Below are 26,678 nucleotides of genomic sequence, written 5' to 3' on the forward strand. Positions count from 1 at the left end.
TGGTCCAACTCGCAGCGCCCTATATAGTGTTGGTGCCCCCCTCCTCCTTCCCAAACAAAAAAAAAAAATCCCAGAACTAGCCTAATCCTGATTCTTCTGTCCATTTCCGCAGTGGATGCTGATGGTCCGATGCAGTGACGTCATTGCATCACCTACGTCCCCTGTTGATGCTGGCCTCAGCAGGTCTCTGACAGAAGGGACGCCTGCTGGGGTAAGTGACGGAGCCAGCGACTTTGTGCTCCATCACAACTATGATCTACATGGGTGTCTTGAGAATGCAGATTCTGATAACAATGTAGAAGACAAGGCGGCCTACAACCAGACAGGCCCTTCTGGAATTCGCCAGATTGTGAGTTCGGTGGTTAGTCCTACCAATTGGTGCTGATGGTATGAAACTTAATACACACCTTTGGCAATAGACTGGAAATCCCCAGTTGTTAACGTATTCCTCCAGAATATTTAAGAATAAGACCAGTAAAACATGTTTTTATGAGCATACAGTTTTACTGGAAGACCTGCTAGGAGAGCAAACTGATCCTGTTCAAATAAAAAATGGTAAAATTAAATAATTTAAAACATTGTCTTTTAAACAGAGGTCAGGAGAAGAGGCTCCAACAAGATCCAAACCTTGTCAGACAAGCAGCAGTGGAACATGTACTATCTCCTCCCGAAATACAACAGGATCTAGCCAGCCTGCCAGGGAGACGCTACCCAAGTACCAGGTAGGAGCCTTTTGTATCCAAAGTGAACATACAAATTCTGCTTGCTGAAATCTGGGTCTTTTCCCCCTACATCGTGTGGCTTTCAAATGGGATAGCAAAAAACAATGACCGTTCCTTTTTTAAGCAATGGGAGCATCCTGAGGACACATGTTCTCCTCCAAAGGATCTAACGTCATCTTTCCCCATTTGGAGGAATTGATTCCACCGTAGTCCACTAGAACCACCACCTTGTCTCTTTACTACCCAGAATGTGACTCCCATGGAGAAGTAGATGAATACCCTTTCCAATGTGATTTTTATGTCAACCGCTTCCCTTTTATGGCAGGTTCACGCCTTCGTATTAAACAATGTTTCTTTTAGCAGTGCAGGGCTTAATCTCCTCAGTTGAGAGCTACTGTAAACTTTCCTGCATTAAGGCTCAGCTGTGCACTTAGTCACTCCTATCCCCTATATTGACTGGGTCCTGGCTAGCACTCATTGTCAGGGCTAGCTTGTGCTGTGTGGCTGGAGGAGGTTATTGATGGTTTTTGGAGAAGGCATTTGGTGGATTTATCTGTGACTATTGCTCGGTTTTGAGGGTGTGTAATTCCTTTTCTTCTCCTACTTTGGTTTAACCCAATCCTCCACTCCTCGGTGTTTACCTCTGTTGTTTTTGTGTATATTATCTGATTGGTATTTTCCTTTATCCCTGTTCGTATTACCTTGTTAGTTGTGTACCGTAATACACCAACCAGACTACCTTCATCTTTCCTGGGTGGGTGAAGGGTACAGACTGAGGGTGAATTCATAAGCTACAGCAAAGTACGTGACCCCGTCATCTTCACCATCAGAAGCAATCCAGGGAACAGGGCAAACTAGGGCGCCCCAAGTGTCAGGGACAGGGAAGGAGACCCTGGTCCTGGGACACCCAACAAGAGTCGTGACGGTGTGATTGTCAGGGAAGTGGTTGGTTATATTGTTGCTCCATTTAAATCCTACCTAGTGTTGCCATAGTAAGTGACATTGCACTATTCCCAAACTTCAATGTGACATGTTTCCTATAAGCATGCTGCAGTAACCTGGAGCTTAAAAGTTCAGTTTCCAGAGTAAATTTTTCACACTAATTGTCTGTTTATCCCTATTACAGTACCTTTAAAACTTTTTCTACCTACGAACTTGAGGCCAATGAAAAAAAGTATGGCATAAATGTTTTTTTATTTTTTGTCCTACATTGACATACTATGTAACTTGTTTGATTACATGCTATTTAACAATACATAAAAATAACAAATTATTTTGGAGGAAAACTAATCCATTAAAATGAGAAGTCAATCACGAACGTGTGTGTGTGTGTGTGTGTGTGTATAATCGCAATATCCTAGGTATACACAGAATAGGAAAGAAGACTTTGTTCCCGTCTCATGACTCTGAGTCACTAAACAAACCTGTAATGGCGATTACAAACACTTCTGATCCTTGGGTGTTCCCTCACACGTAGTGTCCAGGACAGGACGATACAACTCTGCACCAACTGCTGCTGAATGCCTCAGACAATGACTACATACACTTACGTAACTTGTGAAATGTGATCATTCCACTGAAACTTGTTGTTTCTGCTGAAATACAAAACTCCACAAATATACTGTAGATAAAGTTATGCCCTCTCAAGTCGCTCCAAACTATCTATCAAATGATTTGACTGACATGGAATTTATTTGCTGACAATATTTTGACAGAAGATATTTGAGTCTAAGGTCTTACCCCCTTCCAACTCTGCTTTATATGGTTATGCAGTGTCTAATGATATTGATTGTCTTACATTATGTTCCAGCGGCGAGAAATCACGTTTATAAAATTTGTATGCAAATTTTGGTGTAGCGATGTATTCCCTGCTCCTCAGCCCTCCTATGTATTCCTGGACTAGTAACACCTTCCTCTGACTGGTTAATGATTGATTTTTTTAGAAAAAAAATGCTCAAAATTGACATTGATTGAAACTGATTTGACGAATCTTCAAGAAAAAAAATAAGCATGTACATGTCTCATGAAGAACCTCAATGACTTTGCGTTTTTGCTGGGAAATAAATTAGTCATGATGTTAAAGCCAATTACCATCAGTTTAACCAGAGGAGGGCTGAGGAGCCGGAAGTGAAGTGTTGCTCTCCAATGCACTTCCAGCCTCATTTGAATATATCTTTCAGAAAAGTGATTTCTCGCCACACTTTTTATGTCAGTCAATGCTTTGTCCCCAAAGAACTACATAACCACAGAAATGGTTTGGTACATTGTTTGGCAGTCTGTCTACATCCGTGACAACTATGTCTTTACAGTACACAAAGCCGGCCTCCGACGTGAATATGCTGGGGGAGATGATGTTCGGGTCTGTGGCAATGAGTTACAAAGGGTCCACCTTAAAGATTCATCTAATCCGGTAAGTGTCGTGGGGCAAATGTTACCTGATATTCTGCCTAAACTCCAGGAATGCAGAGCAGAATGGAAGATGCACCTGTTACACAGATCTTGTCTAAGAGGCAGGAAGACTGAATTGTGGCCACTATTGCTGCTGCCCCCAAGTTCTGAGGGAGGATGTTAACATTTCCTCCTGATTGTGATCTGAAACTGGGATACAGGCAATGACTCGTAGTGAAATCATTCACAAATATTTAGTTCTGGTTTCCAAGGCACCAAAGATGACTCCCGTCAGGGGAGTGGTTCTGTTGTGGATCAAGATTGAATCAGTAATCAACACGTGCTGATAACCAGCAAAAGGTCAACAAGTAATTCTATCAAAGCAAATAACCTTAATTCCTCATTGATGAAGTAGATTTAAAACATGAAGTTTTATTTAAATTGGATTAAAACCATGACACAACTACAACAGATAACTACATATAACACACACCCGTGCTCTCTACCCAGACCCTGAACAGGGATACTATAACAAGCTCTGCCTGACAGCGGAGGTTGGCACCCTAAACACAAAAACGAGATTGGCGCCCCCACTCGTCGGCCTCTGACCCTATTGCTCCTACCATATGCCCTGAGCACAGTGTCTCATGCTCACTGTCATTTGTGTCCAACAAGAAAGATTTAGACACAATAAAGGAGTAAATGAGTATAAATATATATTGCACATATGGGGCTCCTTGTGGCAGGGTGAGAGACACAGACTAAAACAGTAAGTGCAAAACCAAAAAGTGCTCGTGCTCAACAGACATCTCGCTACTTCTGAACCCTATTCATATATATCCTGCCTGACTGTGGGGGTTGGCGCCCTACTGTACAGCGGATATGGCGCCCCCACTCTCCGATGGCTTACCCTAGGATGCCCTCTTCATATATTCATGATAATAGTCAGATGGGTAAACCACCGCAATGTGCAAATCCCAGTAGGCAGGACAAAAAATCACAGCAATAAGTTACTACAACCTTCAGCCGAAGACTGCATTACAATGATAACTAGATGGGTATTTCCTGAAGGAACTACAGATAGTGCTTTGGAATGGTGCCCGGGCTGCCCCTGCAATACTTTCACACTTGGGTGCCCCTCAGGCGCTGGTTTGGTAGTTGTAGCCCCTCAAGGTTGAGGTCACTCTGGGTCCGATTTGGTGGGCCGGGTCACTCTGGGTCCGATTTGGTGGGCCGGGTCACTCTGGGTCCGATTTGGTGGGCCGGGTCACTCTGGGTCCGATTTGGTGGGCCGGGTCACTCTGGGTCCGATTTGGTGGGCGGAGCCAGTCTAGGTATGATTTAGTGGGCGGGGCACCTCAGGGTCCGATTTGGTGGATGGGGTCACTCTGGGTCCGATTTGGTGGGCGGAGCCACTCTAGGTCTGATTTAGTGGGCGGGGCACCTCAGGGTCCGATTTGGTGGATGGGGTCACTCTGGGTCCGATTTGGTGGGCGGGGTCACTCTGGGACCGATTTGGTGGGCGGGGTCACTCTGGGTCCGATTTGGTGGATGGGGTCACTCTGGGTCCGATTTGGGGGGCGGGGTCACTCAGGGTCTGATTTGGTGGGCGGGGTCACTCTGGGACCGATTTGGTGGGCGGGGTCAATCTGGGTCCGATTTGGTGGGCGGGGCACCTCAGGGTCCGATTTGGTGGGCGGGGCACCTCTGGGTCCGATTTTTTTGGGCGGGGCACCTCTGGGTCCGATTTGGTGGGCGGGGTCACTCTGGGTCCGATTTGGTGGGCGGGGTCACTCTGGGTCCGATTTGGTGGGCGGGGTCACTCTGGGTCCGATTTGGTGGGCGGGGCACCTCAGGGTCCGATTTGGTGGGCGGGGCACCTCTGGGTCCGATTTGGTGGGCGGGGCACCTCTGGGTCCGATTTGGTGGGCGGGGCACCTCTGGGTCCGATTTGGTGGGCGGGGCACCTCTGGGTCCGATTTGGTGGGCGGGGTCACTCTGGGTCCGATTTGGTGGGCGGGGTCACTCTGGGTCCGATTTGGTGGGCGGGGCACCTCAGGGTCCGATTTGGTGGGCGGGTCACTTTAAGAGCTGATATTATCTGGCAAAACTGTGTTTGGTGGAGTCATGTAGAGTTCGTAGGCGTTGGCATAGTAACTGGGTCTGACTGCGCATATCAGTGAGCTAATCAGCCAGGTGGCAGTTATTTTGAAATTGCCTCAGAAAGCAGGCCATTATAACCTATGGGAAAATTTCCCTATTGAAACGCATTGAGACAATGCTTTCCAATGAGGGGAAAACAATTTTCAAATGCAAATTGCGCCAAAACTACAAATCCGATTGACACGAAAAATACTTAGCACACCTCTCGTGGACGCTGGGTTCGAAATGACGCCTCACTGGAGTCTGTGCGTGCAGCGGTTCGGACCGCATTAATTGCGGAAAAAAGCCTAATAATAATAACTAGATGGGCATTTCCTGAAGGAAATACATGGTGCTTGAACAGCGCTGCCAGCTTTACAGCAGCACTTTTCACACACGGGACCAGGGGGGCCACTTACTTTTCTACACCCGGGACCAGGGGAGCACTTACTTTTCCACACCCGGGACCGGGGCGCACTTACTTTTCCACACCCGGGACCGGGGCGCACTTACTTTTCCACACCCGGGACCGGGGCGCACTTACTTTTGCACACGGGGCCGGGGTCGCACTTACTTTTGAACACGGGGCCGGGGGCGCACTTACTTTTGCACACGGGGCCGGGGGGCGCACTTACTTTTGAACACTGGGCCGGGGGCGCACTTACTTTTGAACACTGGGCCGGGGGGCGCACTTACTTTTGCACACGGGGCCGGGGGGCGCACTTACTTTTGAACACTGGGCCGGGGGCGCACTTACTTTTGCACACGGGGCCGGGGGGCGCACTTACTTTTGAACACTGGGCCGGGGGCGCACTTACTTTTGCACACGGGGCCGGGGGGCGCACTTACTTTTGAACACTGGGCCGGGGGCGCACTTACTTTTGAACACTGGGCCGGGGGGCGCACTTACTTTTGCACACGGGGCCGGGGGGCGCACTTACTTTTGAACACTGGGCCGGGGGCGCACTTACTTTTGAACACTGGGCCGGGGGGCGCACTTACTTTTGAACACTGGGCCGGGGGCGCACTTACTTTTGCACACGGGGCCGGGGGCGCACTTTTTTTCACACACGGGGCCGGAGGGGCACTTACTTTTCACACACGGGACTAGAGGGTGTCATAGTCACTTTATTCTGATGTTTGACTTTGATAAATGATCATGTCCTAAAATGAACACCGTACATTTGCATAGCTGCCATCTTTGGAAGGTCAAGTTCAGGGTAATGGAAAGTTCGCCATTATTTCCTATGGGAAATTTTTTTTTTAAATGCGATTTAAATAAAATCTACATATCGGATCGACTATAAAAGTCATAGCACACCTGTCCCCACCGAGGCCTTCGAAACGCCGCCTGAACGGGGTCTCTGCGCCGAGCGGTTCGGGCCGCATTAATTGCAGAAAACACGGAGAAGAATAAGAAGAAAATATAAGAAATCGGATTACAATATGTTGCTTGAACCTAGGAGGTTCAAGCACCATAATAATAATAAGTTATCCACGATCGGATTACAATATAGTGCTTTGTTCCAAAGCACTATAATAAACATAAGGGCAGAGAGTGAGAACTGATACTTATCAGAAAGAGATGAACAGAACGCCTCAACGCGTTTCACCTAAGCGGATCATCAGGAGGCCATGATATGTAGATGCTGCATGGAATCAAAACCAGTTTTCTTGTATACATGTGCAAGGCGGCGTGTTTGTGGGCGGTGTGTTAGTCCTCAGACACTAGAGCCAGAGTTTACGACGCCATGATACTGTGGCTAATCTTGGACAGCAAGAGTGTTAAAAAATGCACTATCACTTAAAATGACTGCCCACCTCTGCTCTAGAATAATTCATACGTATCTGTATGGTGATAACGCCCATTACCTTATAAATCACCGCCTCCGTATACATCTGATGCTACTATACTATGCCGTCCCGGCGTGCATATCGGCTCGGCCGCATGCATCTGCGCATGTCAGAAATACCCAAGCCCTAGAGCCAGACGCTGAATCACCATGATGTTGTAGCCTGAATTCCGGCTAGCCCGCATATAACTGCGCATGTCCGAACGTCTAGGCAATAGAGCCAGACTTGCAGGCGCCATCCTGTTGTAGCTTAATTTGCGGCAGGATTTGCCTGGGCGATGGGATGCTGATGATCACCGTATCCCACCCCCCCCCTTCCATAGACGTCTATTTTAGTGCCGCACTAGCAGGCGTTACCCAATAGACCGGCCACACTTATCAAAGTGCCTTTATTCTACCCATGATTTAAAGGAGCAGAACGCACTATACATTGCCTACCAGCTGCTACGCTCCATGATCGGACGAAACCTTAAGCCAGGTCCTACATATATGGCTGTAATGTTAATATAGATGCCCAGAACCAAGGATATCCAATAATAAGGATAATCCAATTTAAATAAAACTTCATGTTTTAAATCTACTTCATCAATAAGGAATTAAGGTTATTTGCTTTGATAGGATCAAGATTGAATGCAAAACTTGGTGATAACTGCATTAAAATCTAAAGGTAAGACTTAATTTCTTTCTCATGTGCCATATTGGTGTAAGACGTGAGCACTGAAATGCGAAAATTGGGCAGGAGCTGGGCATAGACTTTTCTAGGGAGATGTCACCGACTATCCATAATCTGATTGGAAAGGGTACAATCCGCTGACTAGTTGTGGCAGTCGTATAATAATCTTTTAGAGAATTGATGGTCCGTATACAGTTCTAAGGGAGGAGATACTTTTAGTTTTACTGCTAGATGGTCATGGCCACTTTATAGATTTCCAACAGGAATAACCAGAACGTCCCCATGTAGAGTTTTAGTAGTAATGCTCCATAATTGGTATTTCTTGGGGCATATAAGTATTTACTAAAACTGGCCTGACCGAAAATGCTGGTTTGTAATATTGTGCAGGGGTATAAAGTGCCTATAATGCACTCTACATCATTGTAGCCTTGTGATCAGATTTGGCCGGTCTTGCGGTTTTGTCAACATGTTGGTCCTCTTGAATGAAAAAATTGAAGAATTGAGTTGTCTATTTTCTCATATTCCCCAAAAAGAGAGTACTAAAAATAAAGGTGAAATTTGATGCGTTGGAAAATTTCACCAACCAGAAACCTGCACTTCCTACAGAATATTGATGCTTATCATACATGTGATAAGATGTCCCTGTGTATTGTGCAAACAAGTAAAGGCCCCGTCACACATAGCGATTTACCAACGATCACGACCAGCGATACGACCTGGCCGTGATCGTTGGTAAGTCGCTGTGTGGTCGCTTGGGAGCTGTCACACAGACAGCTCTCTCCAGCGACCAACGATCAGGGGAACGACTTCGGCATCGTTGAAACTGTCTTCAACGATGCCGAAGTCCCCCTGCAGCACCCGGGTAACCAGGGTAAACATCGGGTTACTAAGTGCAGGGCCGCGCTTAGTAACCCGATGTTTACCCTGGTTACCAAAAAAAACAAACAGTACATACTCACCATCTGATGTCCGTCAGGTCCCTTGCCGTCTGCTTCCTGCTCAGACTGAGCCGCCGTACAGTGAGAGCAGAGCGCAGCGGTGACGTCACCGCTGTGCTGTACTTTCACTTTCACTTTGCGGCGCTCAGTCAGTGTGGGAAGCAGACGGCAAGGGACCTGACGGACATCAGATGGTGAGTATGTACTGTTTGTTTTTTTTTTTTACATTTACGCTGGTAACCAGGGTAAACATCGGGTTACTAAGCGCGGCCCTGCGCTTAGTAACCCGATGTTTACCCTGGTTACCAGTGAAGACATCGCTGGATCGGTGTCACACACACCGATTCAGCGATGTCAGCGGGACCTCAACGACCAAAAAACGGCCCACGCCATTCCGACACGACCAGCGATCTCACAGCAGGGGCCTGGTCGCTGGTACGTGTCACACATAGCGAGATCGCTATGGAGGTCGCTGTTGCGTCACAAAACTTGTGACTCAGCAGCGATCTCGCTAGCGATCTCGCTATGTGCGACGGGGCCTTAAGTGTGTTTGTTTATTTTGTTGTAGCTTCTGGCCTTCATCTTCCCCAGCTGCTCTAGAACACATTTCTTGCATTGCTACATCCAGCATGCATAGATCTTCCTGTTTTACAGGCGCGCACACTCCCCACTCCGTGGTATCTCCCAGTTTAAGCAGCAAGTCTTGCACAGCTTTCAAGATGCAGACATTGGAGATCCCAGTTTGGACTCCTTCTATCACTAAACATCCTTTTTGAGATGTACAGTCTGGGTCTCTCCAGTAGGCGTATATGCCCAAAAATGAGGCACATCAGAGCACGCATTCCCTGTCGGCACAATTAGTCTAGTGCCCCTTCATCACATATGTCCTATGCCCTGGGGTGTTCATACGCAGGACCAACAAACGGGTGGCAAAATGCAATGTCAATGCACTCCAAGATTAACATTTTCGTTACAAAATCTTCTGTCATTAAATTTGTTGATGGAAAATTAATACACACCACATCTAAAACATCTAGTATTTTTTGTATATGACGCCTATGATTTTTAAGGACCACAGTTTTCTAGGCATGGAATGAAGAAGTTGCAACATCTTTATTCTTTTTTTTTTTTTTTTTTTTTTTTTTTTTTTAAAGACCGCTCTAATGATGTCTAAAAAGCACTCTATATACTTGTATAGTGCCTGCTCGTTTAGTCATAGGGGCGTGCTCCATTGTCGGTTTTGTCATGGTTGTCTCCCCCACTCATTTTGGTATGACTGGAGCGGGCAGCCATTCGACACTGCACAAGTGCTGCCGGCTCGGCTCCGAGCACCACACTGCACAAACGTGGGATTCCAGGGAAATCGGTCAAATTGTGTGGACAGCGACGACCGTGCCTGAAAAGAAAGTGAAGCACATCCCTATGACTAAACGAGCACATCACTAACCATGCATGGGGACTGTTACAATGATTCTTGAAATGACGCGACGGGTTCCCTTTAAATATGCAGTTTTCCATCATGATACAAAACACATCTACAAAGGGAACAGTGATGGTAGCATAATCTCTCCAGTATAAAGCGCTACATCTGTGAATTCATGATACAATCACTAAAATGTAGCTCCCCAACACCAGGAGCACTCGCGTCGCCTCAAATAAGGACACTGCCACCACTGTTTCTCTGTAGACGCCATGCATTTTTCTTTGTACTCCTCACCAATGTGACTCCATACAATGTAAGTAATCAGTTCCAAAAACCTTTATCTTGGTCTCATCACTCCAGAGTATAGTCCTTTTAGTCCCCATAGCTTTTCAGTATGGGCCCTGGCAAATTGTAGGCTGGCTTCAAGAAGGTCTTTGTCTTGTAGACTCCTCCTATGCATGCTATTACTCTGCAGTGCATGCAGTTATGGGTCATAGGAAACGCTCACCTTTAGCCTTCCCCATTAGCTAACTGAATTGAACTTGCATGTCTGTTTTCTTCAACCCGTCTCATCAGAAAACTCTCCTGTTAAGATATTGACTTCTGTGGTCAGCTTGGACATCTGAGATGGTTGAAGTTCCATCTTTGTTAAAAAACATTTTTATCACTTATACTACATTTCTCTCAAAACTTTGCTGATCTTGAAGCCTTCACCTTTCTTGTGATAAATAAATATATATATATATATATATATATATATATATATAATCTACTATATAATTGTCTAAGGGTCACTTCCGTCTGTCCTTCTGTCACCGTTATTCGTTCGCTGATTGGTCTCGGCAGCTGCCTGTCATGGCTGCCGCGACCAATCAGCGACGCGCACAGTCCAGAAAAAAATGGCCGCTCCTTACTCCCCGCACTCACTGCCCGGCGCCCGCATACACCGCTCACACAGGGTTAATGCCGGCGGTAACGGACCCCGTTATGCCGCGGGTAACGCACTCCGTTACCGCTGCTATTAACCCTGTGTGTCCCCAACTTTGTACTATTGACGCTGCCTATGCGGCATCAATAGTACAAAATGTAATGTTAAAAATAATAAATAAATAAAAAAAACCTGCTATACTTACCCTCCGCCGCCTTTCTCGCTCCTCGCCACGCTCCCCGGACCGCTCCATTACAAGCGTCAGCTTGCGGTGAGGTCCCGTCCCAGGGCTGGTGTGCGGCAAGGACCTGCCGTGACGTCACGGTCATGTGACCGCGACGTCTTCATAGGTCCTGCTCCCACCAGCCCTGGCACTTGCAATGGAACTCGGCTTCAGGAAAATGGCCGCCGCGATCTCGATCTGCGCACCCGCGGCCATTTTCCTGAAGCCGAGCACTACCATCTGCACAGGATCCCAGGAAGAGGAGAGGCGGCACGCGGAGGAGCAGCGACAAGAATGGTGAGTATGATACACTACAAGGGGCCCTCGGATCGTTAGGTGAGTATGTTTATTTTTTATTTTTTGAACCTGTCACTGGGCAATATCCTATGTGGCTCTGCTGTATACTACAAGGCTGGGCAATATACTACGTGGCTGGACAATATACTACAAGGCTGGGCAATATACTACAAAGCTGTGCAATATCCTACGTCGCTGTGCTGTATCCTATGTAGCTGGCCAATACACTACGTGGCTGGGCAATACACTACGTAGCTGGGCAATATACTACGTCACTGGGCAATATACTACGTGGCTGGGCAATATACTACGTGGCTGGGCAATATACTACGTGGCTGGGCAATATACTACGTGGCTGGGCAATATACTACGTGGCTGGGCAATATACTACGTGGCTGGGCAATATACTACGTGACTGGGCAATATACTACGTGACTGGGCAATATACTACGTGGACATGCACATTCTAGAATACCCGATACGTTAGAATCGGGCCACCATCTAGTGTGTATATATATATATATATATATATATATATATATATATATATATATATATATATATATATATATATATATATACACATACACATATACACAGACAGACTCTGGTATTGAGACATTTCTCTTCCATGTGGTGCCATTGCTGACATCATGAAATAAGGAGTTTTCTTTGATTAATAATGCGCTTTTATTGTCATCTGTTTGCTATACACCTGTTTAATGAAGAATTAGACTTGCCTGTGGTTGAATTCTTGAGTAGAATGCCACGTGTACACTGAGTATTTGAGTTTTTTTCCTACGTATTTGTAAGACAAAATCAGGCGTGGAACAGTGAGGATACTTTCAATAGAACCATGTCACCACTTCTGCATTTTTCATGCACTCCTGGTTTTGGATTACAAATACGGAGGTAGAATACTGACCAAATACTGATAGTGTGAACGTAGCCTAAGACTTTCACTGGCTCAACTCCTACTCCTTTTTTGCAACATGGTTAGTTTTCCTATTTGCAATGAATGGCCCACATTTGTTGGGAGTACTTTGTGGTATGGTATGCCATAGAAAATGTTGATCCTGAATTGAATCTAATGATTTTCTGAAAAAATCTGTTTGATCTGGTATGATTGTAAAAGATCTGATTAAAGGTGCCCCTATGCTAGCAGTGGTCTCGCCACACAATCTCACCAAATCAGCTATTCTTCGTGAGGTGTTCTATTTTATATATATATTTTTTAACCTCGGTAGCACATTTTCCCCCAGGTGTACAGGCACTTTGGAGACATAACTTTATTTCCTCCTTCCTTTTTTTTTTTTTTTTTTTTTTTTTAGGTGTCCTCTTCAGCTCATGATTAGTAAAGTGTTCTCTGCTAAAGTTGGCAGTTTCAGCACCAGCACGTAAGATATATGTACTGACCTGTGATTAATATGAACTTCTCACCTTTCTAATTGTACTAAAGGGGTTGTCCACTGCTTGGTAAATCCCCATGTTTCCCACTATACTCTTTTTTTCAGTGCAACAGCTCTCATTTCATCCGGATGTATGCAATTCGTCCAAAAGTGCGGAAAGTAAAGTCCGCGCTCAGTCTGAGTAATGGACAACCCCTTTAACAATGTAGTATTTTACCTCCAGGTTTAAAAATACATACATACATACATACATACATACATACATACATACATACATACATACATACATACATACATACATACATACCAACTGACACTCGTGAATAAATGATTCCTCTCTTGAATAAGGCCGCCTTCAAATTTCAGTGACTTGTCATGAACAAATAAGCCAGTTTTCTTCAGGATGTCTGTTTGTCTGTTTCTACCAAAAGATTCAAGGTTGTTGTGATTGTCATGACAGAACAAAAAAGACAATCCTGCTTAGATTCTTACACATATCAAGATTTATCCCCATCCCAAACTACTTGCATGTTCATGTAGCATTTTTAAAGAAAAGTCCAGCAATACCTCTTGCATGGCCAGTCAAAGGAACTATTTGTAGATCTATTCCCTGTCTAACATGCAGTCTGTCATCATTCTGCAGAGAGGAGGAATTCTATCTCTCCTGTCTGCATCACAGGTTTAGAAGAATTATTAGTATGGGAGATGTTATTCTGGAGCAGTGTAGCTGTGAATCCAAGTGGGATAAATGGCCTTCTTAGTAGCGTGAGAACAGACAGATGCTGCTTGTAAATGCTTCTCCTTATACACTTTTAGGCTGTGTGCACACGTTGCGGATTTTAATGCACATCCGCAGCGTTTTTGGATGCGTGGAATTGCATCAAATCTGCAGTGTAGTGCACAACCAATGTTGGTCAAGGGGAAATCCAGAATTGGTGTGCACATGCTGTGGAAAAATCCACGCGGATTCGCAGCATTTTATTTTCCGCAGCATGTCAATTCTTTTTGCAGATCTGCAGCATTCCTGCGCCCATTGAGTCAGTCAAAACCACAGGTGTAAAAAGATTTGCGGTTTTGCTGCGGAGTCCCATCCGGCTATGTCTGCTACAGTGACAGCATTAGCCGATGATGGGATAGTAGTCCCATCATCCGGCTACTGTATTGAATAGTAAACAAAAAACACATACAGTACATACATATACACATACAGTACATACTCCCCAAACAGCTAATCTCCGACTCCCTCGATCGCCTGCAAAAAAATAAAATAAACCAACAGTATACTCCCTGTTCCGATGTAATCCATTTAATAACGAGTGTCCCTCGACGATCTCCCGTGTAGAGCTGTTACATCAGGAGATGTGACCGTTCTACAGGGTTCTGGTGATAGTGACCGAATGTGATCCTCCTGCAGTGGATCACTCCGCCGCCTAGAGGTCACCGGAGTTCGTCCTGTCACTTGCGGCACCGCTGCGTGAGAAAATTCTCACGCAGCTGTAGTGCCATAAAGTGAGAGCAAGAACTCCGGTGACCTACACTGCGGGAGTATTATCTCCGGTCAGTGTCATCAGAGACCCCTGTAGAGCGGTCACATCTAAATTTCTTCCCTAGAAGGTTTTAACCAGTCTAAAAGTAAACCTCTTTACAACGAATAGTATAGTTACAACTATCAGTTAAAGGCTTCTATTACCTGGAGGTCAATAAAACAATATTGGTCATGCATCCAGTTCTAGATCCCTGTTAATAATTTTCATAGCCTCTCCCATGCTGGCTTTGTATTGACAATATATTTTCTTTTCCTGTTCCAGTATACAGGATAGTGTGGAGAACATGAGTCATGATGGCACAGGCCACAAGCTTGGTGTGAGCCACACTGGACAAGGTTCATGTCCGACTACATCTAACCTAGGTATGTGTATGTGTAGTGTTTGGATTAATTACATTTTTTGTGTGCTGTTGAGCATCACTGGTCGGGCTATTGACACCCTTAGTGATATCAGCTATCCTGGACTAATAGTAATTGCAGACGCAGTTTGTCATCTACAGACAAGCGCATCAACACATATAAAAATACTTGTCCATATGTCCTATAATTAGTGATGAGCGAATATACTCGTTACTTGAGATTTCCCAAGCACGCTCAGGTGTTCTGAGTATTTTTTTTCAGTGCTCGGAGGTTTTGTTTTTAGCGCCACAGCTGAATGATTTACATCTGTTAGCCAGCATAAGTACGTGTGGAGGTTGCCTGGTTGCTAGGGAATCCCCACATGTACAGTACTTATGCTGCTAACAGAAGTAAATCATTCAGCTGCGGCAAGAAAAACTAAATCTCCGAGCACTAAAAAATACTCTGAAGACCCCGAGCATACTCGAGAAATCTCGAGTAATGAGTATATTCGCTGATCGCTACCTATAATTGATCCTTATCATTTTTTTCATTATATAGTGTCTATTTTTGTATGTTTGCCATTCTTCAAAGTTTTGCTTCCACTTCTTATTTTAGGCATTTTACAGATCTGTGGCAGCAAACTGCTGCCCTCCATGTTTGAAGTGCACCCTCTCCGGCTCATCCGGAGCGCCTCTTTCTTTGCAGGTTTGTGTGGAATGCAGAATAACTTGACAGCCGCACACATCCCTGTGTATGATTGAATGACAGATTCAGAGGTCCTTCAGAATTACAGCGGGTCCATGCTAGCTTTCTGTATTAATGGTTGTGATTGAACATACTATAACACATACGTGTCTCCTCCGCTGCTCTGATTACTGTAAAGCGATGTAATACATTACTGTAGCGATCCAGCGGAGAGACCAATCTCTGATGACATGAGCCCTTGTAATCCTGAAAAGCCTTTCGGTGTCTGTATTCTTTTGAAAACCTATTTTTGCTAATTCTAAAGCCATAACAGAACAGCTTGGTTTTCTATAACTGCTTTGTTTTCTGTGATTTATTGTATTTAATGGGCACTTCTCTCTTTTAAGATCTGACAACAATGGCACTAAATGTAACTTGTGTGACAAAGTTCAGTCTACCTGGATTGTCAGACTAAGACTATGTAGTACAAAAAGTTTCACTCCCTAGAATAAAAAAAATCTGTTTTGTTACTCTTGGCTGCTCTGTCATTATGCACCCTTAACAATTCGTACTCTATTTCAACCACTGATGATGGACCTTATCCTGCCAACCATTCTCTTGGGCAGAACGATGTCTCCTATTATAGCTGACATTCTTACACCGTAAAGGGAGAAGGACTCTCCAGTGTCAGGACCTCGGACCATTGTGTATGGAAGCTCCCCAAAGTTCAATAACATACAGCTGACCTTATCTAGACCACTTAGTGACTTGATAATTACATTTTTAAGTGAATGTCTTTTTAGAGGAGTAGACTATGCTTTATCACAAAGTATGCTCTCATGTGATTTCTTATTTTCTCTTTCAAACTTGCATGAAGATTGGTGGAGGTACTTAACCCTCTTGATGCTGGCTGACCTTTTACTTGCTTTTTATATTCACTCCAGGCACTTATTCCTGTGGTGCCTATAGTGAGTGCCTGATTCACCTTCTCATGACATGTGTAATGTATCTTGCAGCTCACAGCACACCGGTGGATATGCCAAGCCGGGGGCAGAATGAAGATAAGGACAGCGGCATTGCTCGTTCAGGTATCCATTTCTTTGCAATAAACTCTTCCAAAACCAGTTTAAGTAAATGTGATTTGGTTAATGATGCATCTTCATAGCACTTGTACCTTGCTAGTTCTATGTTTTCCTTTCCTTGGTTGAGCTAGTAGGGCTACGTTGTCACTTCATTGTTAGGTCACTTTCACACTGTATTTTGGCTCCGGTTCGTTGGTCTCCTCAAGCCTTGCATCCAAACCACCGCAAAACTTGATTTGGGCGTGTGCACCAACCGGGCCATAGACTATAGTGTTGACGGAGTGAATATGTGCTTGTCGTGCGTCCGTTTTGTTTGTGTACGCCTACTGAAGGCAGACACTCAAAGATAGTGCCAAAACGCAGTGTGAAAGAACCCGAAGAATACTAGTGTGGTCTCTTTAGTGTCTTAACTTTTTTTTTTTCGTTCCCTCGCCAGCATCTTTGAGCAGCCTCTTGATAACCCCTCTCCCTTCTCCAAGTTCCTCGTTCTCGAGTAACTGTGCTAGCAGCTATCAACGGCGTTGGCTGAGGAGTCAAATTACCAGTTTGGAAAATGGTGTTGTGCCACGATGGTGAGTGGTCAGTCCTTGTGGAAGGTTGTATTGTGTACATTTTCCTGCTCACGCGAAGAGGAAATGACCATTTGGATGTTATAAGCCAGACGTACACACTGTTGTGAACACAGAAGAGGGACCCTGTTCAAGAACAATATATGGGCACTTTGCAGTCCAATGACTTCTAGTAATCCACCTGCTTTGGGGGGGTGTCAGGGGCTCCCTTATCATAGGTGCAACATCCTGGGCACTATAGTTGTGTTCCCCTGGGCCTACATGTCAGAAGTAGCATAATTTTACCTACCGTATATACTCGAGTATAAGCCGAGATTTTCAGCCCAAATTTTTGGGCTGAAAGTGCCCTCTCGGCTTATACTCGAGTCACGGTCTGTGGCAGGGTCGGCGGGTGAGGGGGAGAGAGCGCTGAGGCATACTTACCTAGTACCGGTGATCCTGACGCTCCCCCTGCCCGTCACAATGTCTTCGGGTGCCGCAGCTCTTCCCCTGTACAGCGGTCACGTGGGACCGCTCATTAGAGAAATGAATATTCATTTCTCTAATCAGCGGTGCCGGTGACCGCTGATAGAGGAAGAGGCTGCGGCACCCGGAGACCAGCTGTCTGGGGGAAGGAGCGGGACGCCGGGAGCAGGTAAGTATTGCATATTTACCTGTCTGCGTTCCACACGCCGGGCGCCGCTCTGTCTTCCCGGCGTCTCTCCGCTCTGATTGTGCAGGTCAGAGGGCGCGATGATGCATATAGTGTGCGCGCCGCCCTCTGCCTGATCAGTCAGTGCGGAGAGACGCCGGGACCGGACGCTGGGGAGCTGCAAGCAAGAGAGGTGAGTATGTGTTTTGTTTTTTTTATTGCAGCAGCAGCAGCGTTATATATGGCACAGATTTATGTGGAGCATCTATGGGGCCAAACTGAACGGTGCAGAGCATTCCATATGGGGCAGCTTTATAATGAGCATCTATGGGGCCAAACTGAACGGTGCAGAGCATATAGGGCACAGCTATATAAGGAGCATCTATGGGGCCATAATGAACGGTGCAGAGCATATATGGCACAGCTTTATAAGGAGCATCTATAGGGCCATAATGAACGGTGCAGAGCATTATATATGGGGCACAGCTTTATAAGGAGCATCTATGGGGCCATACTGAACGGTGCAGAGCATTATATATGGCACAGCTCTATATGGAGCATTTATGGGGCCAAACTGAACAGTGCAGAGCATATAGGGCACAGCTATATAAGGAGCATCTATGGGGCCAAACTGAACAGTGCAGAGCATATAGGGAACAGATTTATAATGAGCATCTATGGGGCCAAACTGAACGGTGCAGAGCATATAGGGCACAGCTTTATAATGAGCATCTATGGGGCCAAACTGAACGGTGCAGCGCATATATGGCACAGCTTTATATGGAGCATCTATGGGGCCATAATGAACGGTGCAGAGCATTCTATATGGCACAGCTATATATGGATAATATATGGGGCAATAATCAATGGTATGGAGCATTATATATGGCACAGCTTTATATGGAGCATCTATGGGGAAATAATGAATGGTATGGAGCATCTATTTTTATTTTTGAAATTCACCGGTAGCTGCTGCATTTTCCACCCTAGGCTTATACTCGAGTCAATAAGTTTTCCCAGTTTTTTGTGGCAAAATTAGGGGGGTCGGCTTATACTTGGGTCGGCTTATACTCGAGTATATACGGTAATTTAGAACTTGCATGTGTTTTCCAGTTTAAGTGAACCCCTTATGTTGCAAACAGAACAGGTTTTTGCCATCCTTGGGTCCATCTCTTGGTTTTCAGTGTCTTGACTGCAGCAGTGACATCATGATAACATGTCAGCAAGTTGCAGAGCGCTGCAGCACTCTTTGTTTTCGACCACATCTTTAACACTGTCTGAAATGATGGGCTTTTTTCTATACGTGACCCTGCATGTTTAAAAATGCAGCTTTTTTGCATTTCATAAGTGTCTAACATCTTGTTTGGTCCTGTTGTAATGAACACCCTGCTTCATGTATGATGAGTCCCGTCTGTGCTCCTGAACCGTGTCCTTAGTATACAATTCTGCCGTGTGTGTATATATGTATGTGTATGTATATATATTACAATACGAGACTCTGTCCCCACACATTACCACACGAGGCTCTGTCCCCACACATTACAATACAAGGCTCTATCCCCACACATTACCACACGAGGCTCCGTCCCCACACATTACAATACGAGGCTCTGTCCCCACACATTACCACACGAGGCTCGGTCCCCACACATTACAATATGAGGCTCCGTCCCCACACATTACCATACGAGGCTCTGTCCCCACACATTACCACACGAGGCTCTGTCCCCACACATTACCATACGAGGCTCCGTCCCCACACATTACAATACGAGGCTCCGTCCCCACACATTACCATACGAGGCTCCGTCCCCACACATTACCATACGAGGCTCCGTCCCCACACATTACCATACGAGGCTCTGTCCCCACACATTACCATACAAGGCTCCGTCCCCACACATTACCATACGAGGCTCCGTCCCCACACATTACCATACGAGGCTCCGTCCCCACACATTACCATACGAGGCTCCGTCCCCACACATTACCATACGAGGCTCCGTCCCCACACATTACAATACGAGGCTCCGTCCCCACACATTACCACACGAGGCTCTGTCCCCACACATTACCATACGAGGCTCCGTCCCCACACATTACAATACGAGGCTCCGTCCCCACACATTACCACACGAGGCTCTGTCCCCCCCACATTACCATACGAGGCTCCGTCCCCACACATTACCATACGAGGCTCCGTCCCCACACATTACCATACGAGGCTCCGTCCCCACACATTACAATACGAGGCTCCGTCCCCACACATTACCACACGAGGCTCCGTCCCCACACATTACCACATGAGGCTCCGTCCCCACACATTACAATACGAGGCTCCGTCCCCACACATTACCACACGAGGCTCTGTCCCCCCCACATTACCATACGAGGCTCCGTCCCCACACATTACCATACGAGGCTCCGTCCCCACACATTACCATACGAGGCTCTGTCCCCACACATTACAATACGAGGCTCCGTCCCCACACATTACCACACGAGGCTCCGTCCCCACACATTACCACATGAGGCTCCGTCCCCACACATTACAATACGAGGCTCCGTCCCCACACATTACCACACGAGGCTCTGTCCCCACACATTACAATATGAGGCTCCGTCCCCACACATTACCATACGAGGCTCTGTCCCCACACATTACCACACGAGGATCTGTCCCCACACATTACCATACGAGGCTCCGTCCCCACACATTACAATACGAGGCTCCGTCCCCACACATTACCACACGAGGCTCTGTCCCCACACATTACCACACGAGGATCTGTCCCCACACATTACCATACGAGGCTCCGTCCCCACACATTACAATACGAGGCTCCGTCCCCACACATTACCACACGAGGCTCTGTCCCCACACATTACCACACAAATCCAGTTTGCTTTTGATTTTACACTGTGAATAAAATGTATTAGTATTATTCCAATTTTTAATTATTATTATTATTAACTTCATTTTAAGTTTACCACCTGCGTAAGCGCTATTGAATGTTGTCATTATTTACTTTAGTTTAATCACTAGCCGCGTTAATTAGATAGCAATGAGCGTGCCGAACGTTAGCTGGCTGGAAACAGCTAGTCTAATCTATACAAGTGGTTGTATTTGCAGGAACACAGAAGAAACCTTCAGTATGGCAGATGACAGTTACACCTCCAACCCAGTGATGGTTGGGCGGAAGAAGATTGCAATCAGTATCCTCTTCTCCTTGCCTGAGGCAGGGGAAGCGCAGCACAACTTCCAAGACTTCTTTTTCTCCCATTTCCCTCTCTTTGAGTCACACATGAATAAGCTAAAGTCTGCAATAGAGAAGGTAACCCGGCCATCTGGAAGATTGCAGCCTATAACCTTAGCACAGGAAAGATTACGCGTCTGACTGCTGGACATGTAGAAGGGTCTGTGTAATACTGCATTTCACTTCCAGGGATAACTGGTGACCATTTTCCTCCGTAATAGCGGCTGATGCATGATATGGCTGCCTGACTCCTCCTTAAAGGGGTTTTCCCACAGACAAAGTACATTTTAATCTATAGATCTTGAAATAACTTCCTCAATTGGATCTGTTAAATTTTTCCTGTGCTGAGAGAATCTTATAAATGTTCCTCTGCTGTGTCTTGTGCACGGACCATGGTCTGATCACAGCTCCGGGGCAGGAGCACGGCCAGACACAGCCATTACACAGAACTTTTTGTTTCAATTTCAGGCTGTGAAAATGCAGCACAACATCAAAAATTAAAAGCATTCATTAATCTAGAGGAGACCAGTTACAAATATTCCTGTTCCAAAACAATCCCCTTATTAAAGATTGTACAAAACATGAAATGTCACAGGATACTATAATCAATGACTTGGGGAAAATATGAGCATTCATCTGAACTTAATAAGATTGGTTTTGCTATTGCCTCCTGTGCTCATAAGAAAATTGGTATGAGACACATTACATGCCACAAAACGCATGAATGCTTGTAGTACAGGGAAACCCACAGAAGATGGCAGTGTTGAGCAATCTAAAAGTGAATGTGACTCAATACATTGGGCCCAATAAGGGGTAAGGGGTGTGGGAGAGGTACCTCTACATGGGCAAATATGAATTTGATACATTTCACTAAAGCAATAGATTTCCTAAAAAAGATTAAATGTACCAGTGTCGTCCTTGTTGCCCACCAGACACAATGTCCAGTAGTAGGCTATTGAGACTTTGCTAACCTACACAAGGTTGAACACCTCCTTGGCTGGTTTGTGTATGTGTATAACAATGGCGCATGGATTTTATTATTAAATATAAAGGTTTGGGTTTGTTTTGTTTTTTACCTTTTCATATTGAAAGATCTTGCCGTGTATGGTGATCTGCATAACCTGAGCATTTTGTCCCTTTTCCATTTGAGCTTTAATAAAGGAACCTCCGCAGAAAGATTAATCTTGGCAAAGAATGTGTGTCTATTATATAAGGCACATTGTAGTGTGTGGTTTGTTTTGTTTTTTCACTCTTGCCCTGAGTTTGTATGATATTGGCGCAGTAGAATCCACCTGGTTTTAATGTTTTGCTTTCCACTTTCAGGCAATGATCTCCTGCAGGAAGATTACAGAGTCGAGTCAGCGGGTGCAGTTTTACCTCAGTCAGGTCATGGAGGCGCTGGGCCACTTTAGGTAGGTTGTAGGAGTGACTGATATAAAGGTGGTGTCTGGGCAAGAAGTGTTCATTCCTTAAGAATGGAATTTTATACAAAAAAATAATCTTTCCTGATGTCACCATCCCAGATCCTGGGCAGGCTTCTGTGGTCTTCACTGTCTAACAGAATCTCTGGCTTGTGATGGCTGCATTCATCAGATGACTAGAGCTGCGTGCCGTCATACATCCGAGCACGTATTGCATGGGCAACCCTTTAAAGGGCTATTGTAAAGAATCCACCATGCCTTCTCTTACTGTAGCTGTGATTTTGTGCTGTCTATTAGAGGCTGCTGTAATGTAAAAATGCTGTCATGGGGTTTCTGGTTGGATAATCAAAAGTATAAAAACACTTATCTGGTTAGAGTTCGTATTTGGAAACAGTGGGGCAGAGTTATTAAGATTATTGGAGTAAATTGGCACACGCCACTTATTTAATTTGGCCGTTTAAAAAAAAAAAATAAAGTTTAGAAAACGAAATCTACCTCTCCAATGAACATAGAGCAAAGTTATGCATAGACCTGGCTTTAGGCCTCCTAAATCTGCCAGTCGTTGTTCACAATGACCCCTCCTGGTAAACCACGAGTTTCCAGCATTTGGCTAGTTCTGTTGACCATGTGTACATTTTTGGTGCACACTGCAAATCTTGGGGCTAAGGTTATGCAAGAAACCCAACAGGTGTGAACTTCCTAATCTGGGCTATTTTGTGATTGTAAGCATCCTTGCACTGCTACGTGGGCTGGAGCCATGATAAATGTGATGTAAAGTGGTGCGTTCTGACATGTTACAGGGAAACCATCTGGAATTTGTACTGCGCTCCTCGCATCGCAGAGCCAGTGTGGCTTACCATGATGTCCTGCACTACTGAGAAAAGTCAGCTCTGCCAGCATTTCCTCAAGGAGCTCGCCTATCTCACTGAGCAGCTGAACAAGAACCAGTAAGTAAAGGAGCCGAACTAGTGATTGCCTCAGTCTGCTCCAAATCCCTGCGGTATAACATCCGACCACAGTCCTTACTACTTCTTGCTGCCTGAAAATCTTTGCCTTTAGTATCTGCTATTCTGTAGAATGTAGTCAATGAGCTAGTGACCCCTGTTCACTGTCTCAAATCTTTTTAAAGGCGGCTGCGTATTCTCAGAAAACATGTGAAAGAAAAACCTTATCAGATGCTCCAGTCTGTTAAATGGAAGGTTTTCTGTTGGGGTTTCCGCTTGTAGATTTTTGTCTTGAGACAGCATAGTATCTCACTTTCAGATACATAGTATCTCACTTTCTACCTTTTCTACATTTTAGTAACCCTCTGCCATTGCCCTGTGTATTGCAGGTTCTTCGCAGCTCTGATCACTGCAGTTTTGACTTACCACCTGGCATGGGTTCCAACAGTGATGCCAAATGACCACCCTCCAATAAAGTCTTTTTGTGAAAAGCACACGTCACAGTCCGTTAATCTTCTGGCAAAGTCCCACCCATATAACCCCCTGTGGGCCCAGCTTGGTGAGCTCCTATTGGTAGTATATTCTATACATTTGTTATGGCTTCCTCATACTATTGGATTTGTCAGGTAATTTAAGGGGTTAGCAGCCAGTTTGGTGCCCCAACTAATTCCAAGAATGGAGCTTTGAAGAGCCCCTTCTGAGTAGAGCGAGGGTCGGCAGGCGCGCAAGCACCCCAATCATTATCTATGGCAGTGTTATCCACACCAGTACATAAACACATCATGTTTTCGGGATTTCCTTAGTATTGCACAGGTGATAATACAATAGTCTAAGGAAGTCCCGAATATCTGATCAGTTTAATGGTGACTCTAGACTGGTGTTGTGGAACGCAGCACTGGTCTATGGGACTGCCATAGATGGCCAACTACAGGAAACATGCGTGTCGGTTATATGCTGCTGTGTCTGATTTACTTTGGGGTTTATAATCCGTAATGTCAGATTTAACACAAGTGGGGGTTCAGGTGGTGCAGGGGGAGGAGGGTGTTAGTGTAACGCATCTGAGTGGGGTTAATAAACAAAGCAACCATATGATTTTAGGGTATGTCTCCATAGTTGTAAAGGGCTCTGCAGATGGCCATGCTATTGCTGCAAAAGGAAAAAAAATCTCTCTACAAAGACCAATATTACTGTCATACTGTGACTACACCACGGTGGATACCAATTCTGCAGAACATACAAGATTATAGCTCAGTTATTGGGTGACGTTTGTTTTTCAGTGAAATCTGAATCAAAGTACTGTAACTTTGGGTGTGACAATCGTTTTGCTTTTCAAACTGCATGACTTCTCTAGTTAGACTTGGAACAAACTTCTGCCAAGTTCCTTCAAAAATTGTGTTCAAATGTCATGGAGAACTAACGACAGATGATTTGTAGATGTAGGCTTGCACAAATAGTACTTTTTGTAAGACAACACAAGCTTGATGTTGTTTAGGGTTCTGTGTAGTCATATCATGACTTCCAGGGCTCCCTGTCAGTTTTTGAAGATGGCTATCGCTGAGAGTTGTTTTGAGGTCATTGTCCTTCTGCAGAATACATTTGGTGCCAACTAGATGCCCCCATAATTGTATGACATGATGAATAAGAACCTTCCTGTATTTCTCAGCAGGTGGACACCATTAATATTAACAAAGTTCCCAACTAACATTTGCTGAATTGCAACCCAAAACCTAAAATGAACCTCCACCATGCTTCACTGTTCCTGCAGACGTTCAGAATTGTTCTGCTTTCCAGCCCTTCAACAAAAAACTGCCTTCTGTTACAGCCAACTGTTTTACATTTTGAGTAAAGTTCAGGTTGGAGTTCAGTCATAACACTTAGAATCAAGTGATTAATAATAATAATAATAATAATAATAATAGCAAAGGTGCAGAATGAAGCATCATGTAAATAAAATGCAAATTACGATTACTATTTCATCATCAAGTTTGCAATTGAACTTTAACCTGACACGTTCCCGATTTGGCATGTGTGTTTTTTTTTCCTCCTAAAACACTGCATATTTAAAGGGAACCTGTCACCACGTTTTTGGAAGATGGGATAAAAATAGCGTTAAATAGGGGCAGAGGTGGGCGTTACATTAGTGTGTGTGTTATGCGTTTATTACCCACCTAAGTTGCCGAAATAACTTTGCAAAGTCTCCGTTTTCGCCTGTCAATCAGGCTGGTCAGGTCGCATGGGCGTTGTCTTCCCCCAGATTTGGCGTAGTTTTCCGTTGGTGGCGTAGTGGTGTGCGCATGCCCAAAGTCCGGAATCCTCTTCCAGGGGATTTAAAATAGCGCGGTGTTCGTTATTGCATTGGTGATCGGTGGGCGCGGCCATCTTCCTTTGGCCGCGCGTGCGCAGAAGCGGCGCTCTGCTGGCCGCGGCTTCAGGAAAATGGCCGCCGCGATATCCATCTGCGCACGCGCGGCATCCCGCGGCCATTTTCCTGAAGCCGCGGCCAGCAGAGCGCCGCTTCTGCGCACGCGCGGCCAAAGGAAGATGGCCGCGCCCACCGATCACCAATGCAATAACGAACACCGCGCTATTTTAAATCCCCTGGAAGAGGATTCCGGACTTTGGGCATGCGCACACCACTACGCCACCAACGGAAAACTACGCCAAATCTGGGTGAAGACACCACGCCCATGTGACCTGACCAGCCTGATTGACAGGCGAAAACGGAGACTTTGCAAAGTTATTTCGGCAACTTAGGTGGGTAATAAACGCATAACACACACACTAATGTAACGCCCACCTCTGCCCCTATTTAACGCTATTTTTATCCCATCTTCCAAAAACGTGGTGACAGGTTCCCTTTAAACAGTATTGCTCTCACTTGACACACAAAGTTTTTGTCCTGACGGGGTCCTGTGTGTCCTTGAAACGCGTTGACTGCTAAACCTGTTGAGCATAAACAATTTTAAAGAATGAAGCAGACATCCTAGAACTTTCTGCAGCGTAGGTTTGACACGTATTTTCCTCCACTGGTTGAATACTGACTGTTGGACATTTAATGGCCTATTTGCACAGATCAATCTCACTACCATGTGATCATACTGTGCTCATAGAACCTCATTGTTCTCAGCAGCACATGTCCTATGCTTGGTCTGTAAATCTGTTAAGGCCATGTTCACACGTATTTGTAAGCTAAAATCAGGAGTGAA

The 26,678-nt window shown here is 45.3% G+C and overlaps 1 protein-coding gene across 7 annotated transcripts in view; it reads left to right on the forward strand.

The window, feature by feature from the left end:
- The window catches only part of FNIP2 (folliculin interacting protein 2), a 124,217-nt gene that overhangs the window by 81,992 nt on the left and 15,547 nt on the right, over window positions 1-26,678 (forward strand). For 2 of the 7 annotated variants that reach the window (XM_077279437.1, XM_077279433.1), the window contains exons 3-14: window positions 594-722; window positions 3,032-3,132; window positions 12,919-12,984; window positions 13,102-13,155; window positions 14,805-14,905; window positions 15,500-15,589; window positions 16,585-16,656; window positions 17,087-17,222; window positions 20,984-21,185; window positions 22,431-22,519; window positions 23,329-23,475; window positions 23,862-24,031. In XM_077279437.1, the coding sequence (XP_077135552.1) occupies window positions 594-722; window positions 3,032-3,132; window positions 12,919-12,984; window positions 13,102-13,155; window positions 14,805-14,905; window positions 15,500-15,589; window positions 16,585-16,656; window positions 17,087-17,222; window positions 20,984-21,185; window positions 22,431-22,519; window positions 23,329-23,475; window positions 23,862-24,031 (1,357 nt within the window). The remainder of the gene's footprint in view (window positions 1-593; window positions 723-3,031; window positions 3,133-12,918; window positions 12,985-13,101; window positions 13,156-14,804; window positions 14,906-15,499; window positions 15,590-16,584; window positions 16,657-17,086; window positions 17,223-20,983; window positions 21,186-22,430; window positions 22,520-23,328; window positions 23,476-23,861; window positions 24,032-26,678) is intronic. The other 5 variants (XM_077279439.1, XM_077279435.1, XM_077279440.1 and 2 more) reach the window with 3 other exon arrangements.

This window comes from Ranitomeya variabilis, chromosome 1 (assembly GCF_051348905.1).
Source record: "Ranitomeya variabilis isolate aRanVar5 chromosome 1, aRanVar5.hap1, whole genome shotgun sequence".
In the NCBI taxonomy this organism is placed as follows: domain Eukaryota; kingdom Metazoa; phylum Chordata; class Amphibia; order Anura; family Dendrobatidae; genus Ranitomeya; species Ranitomeya variabilis.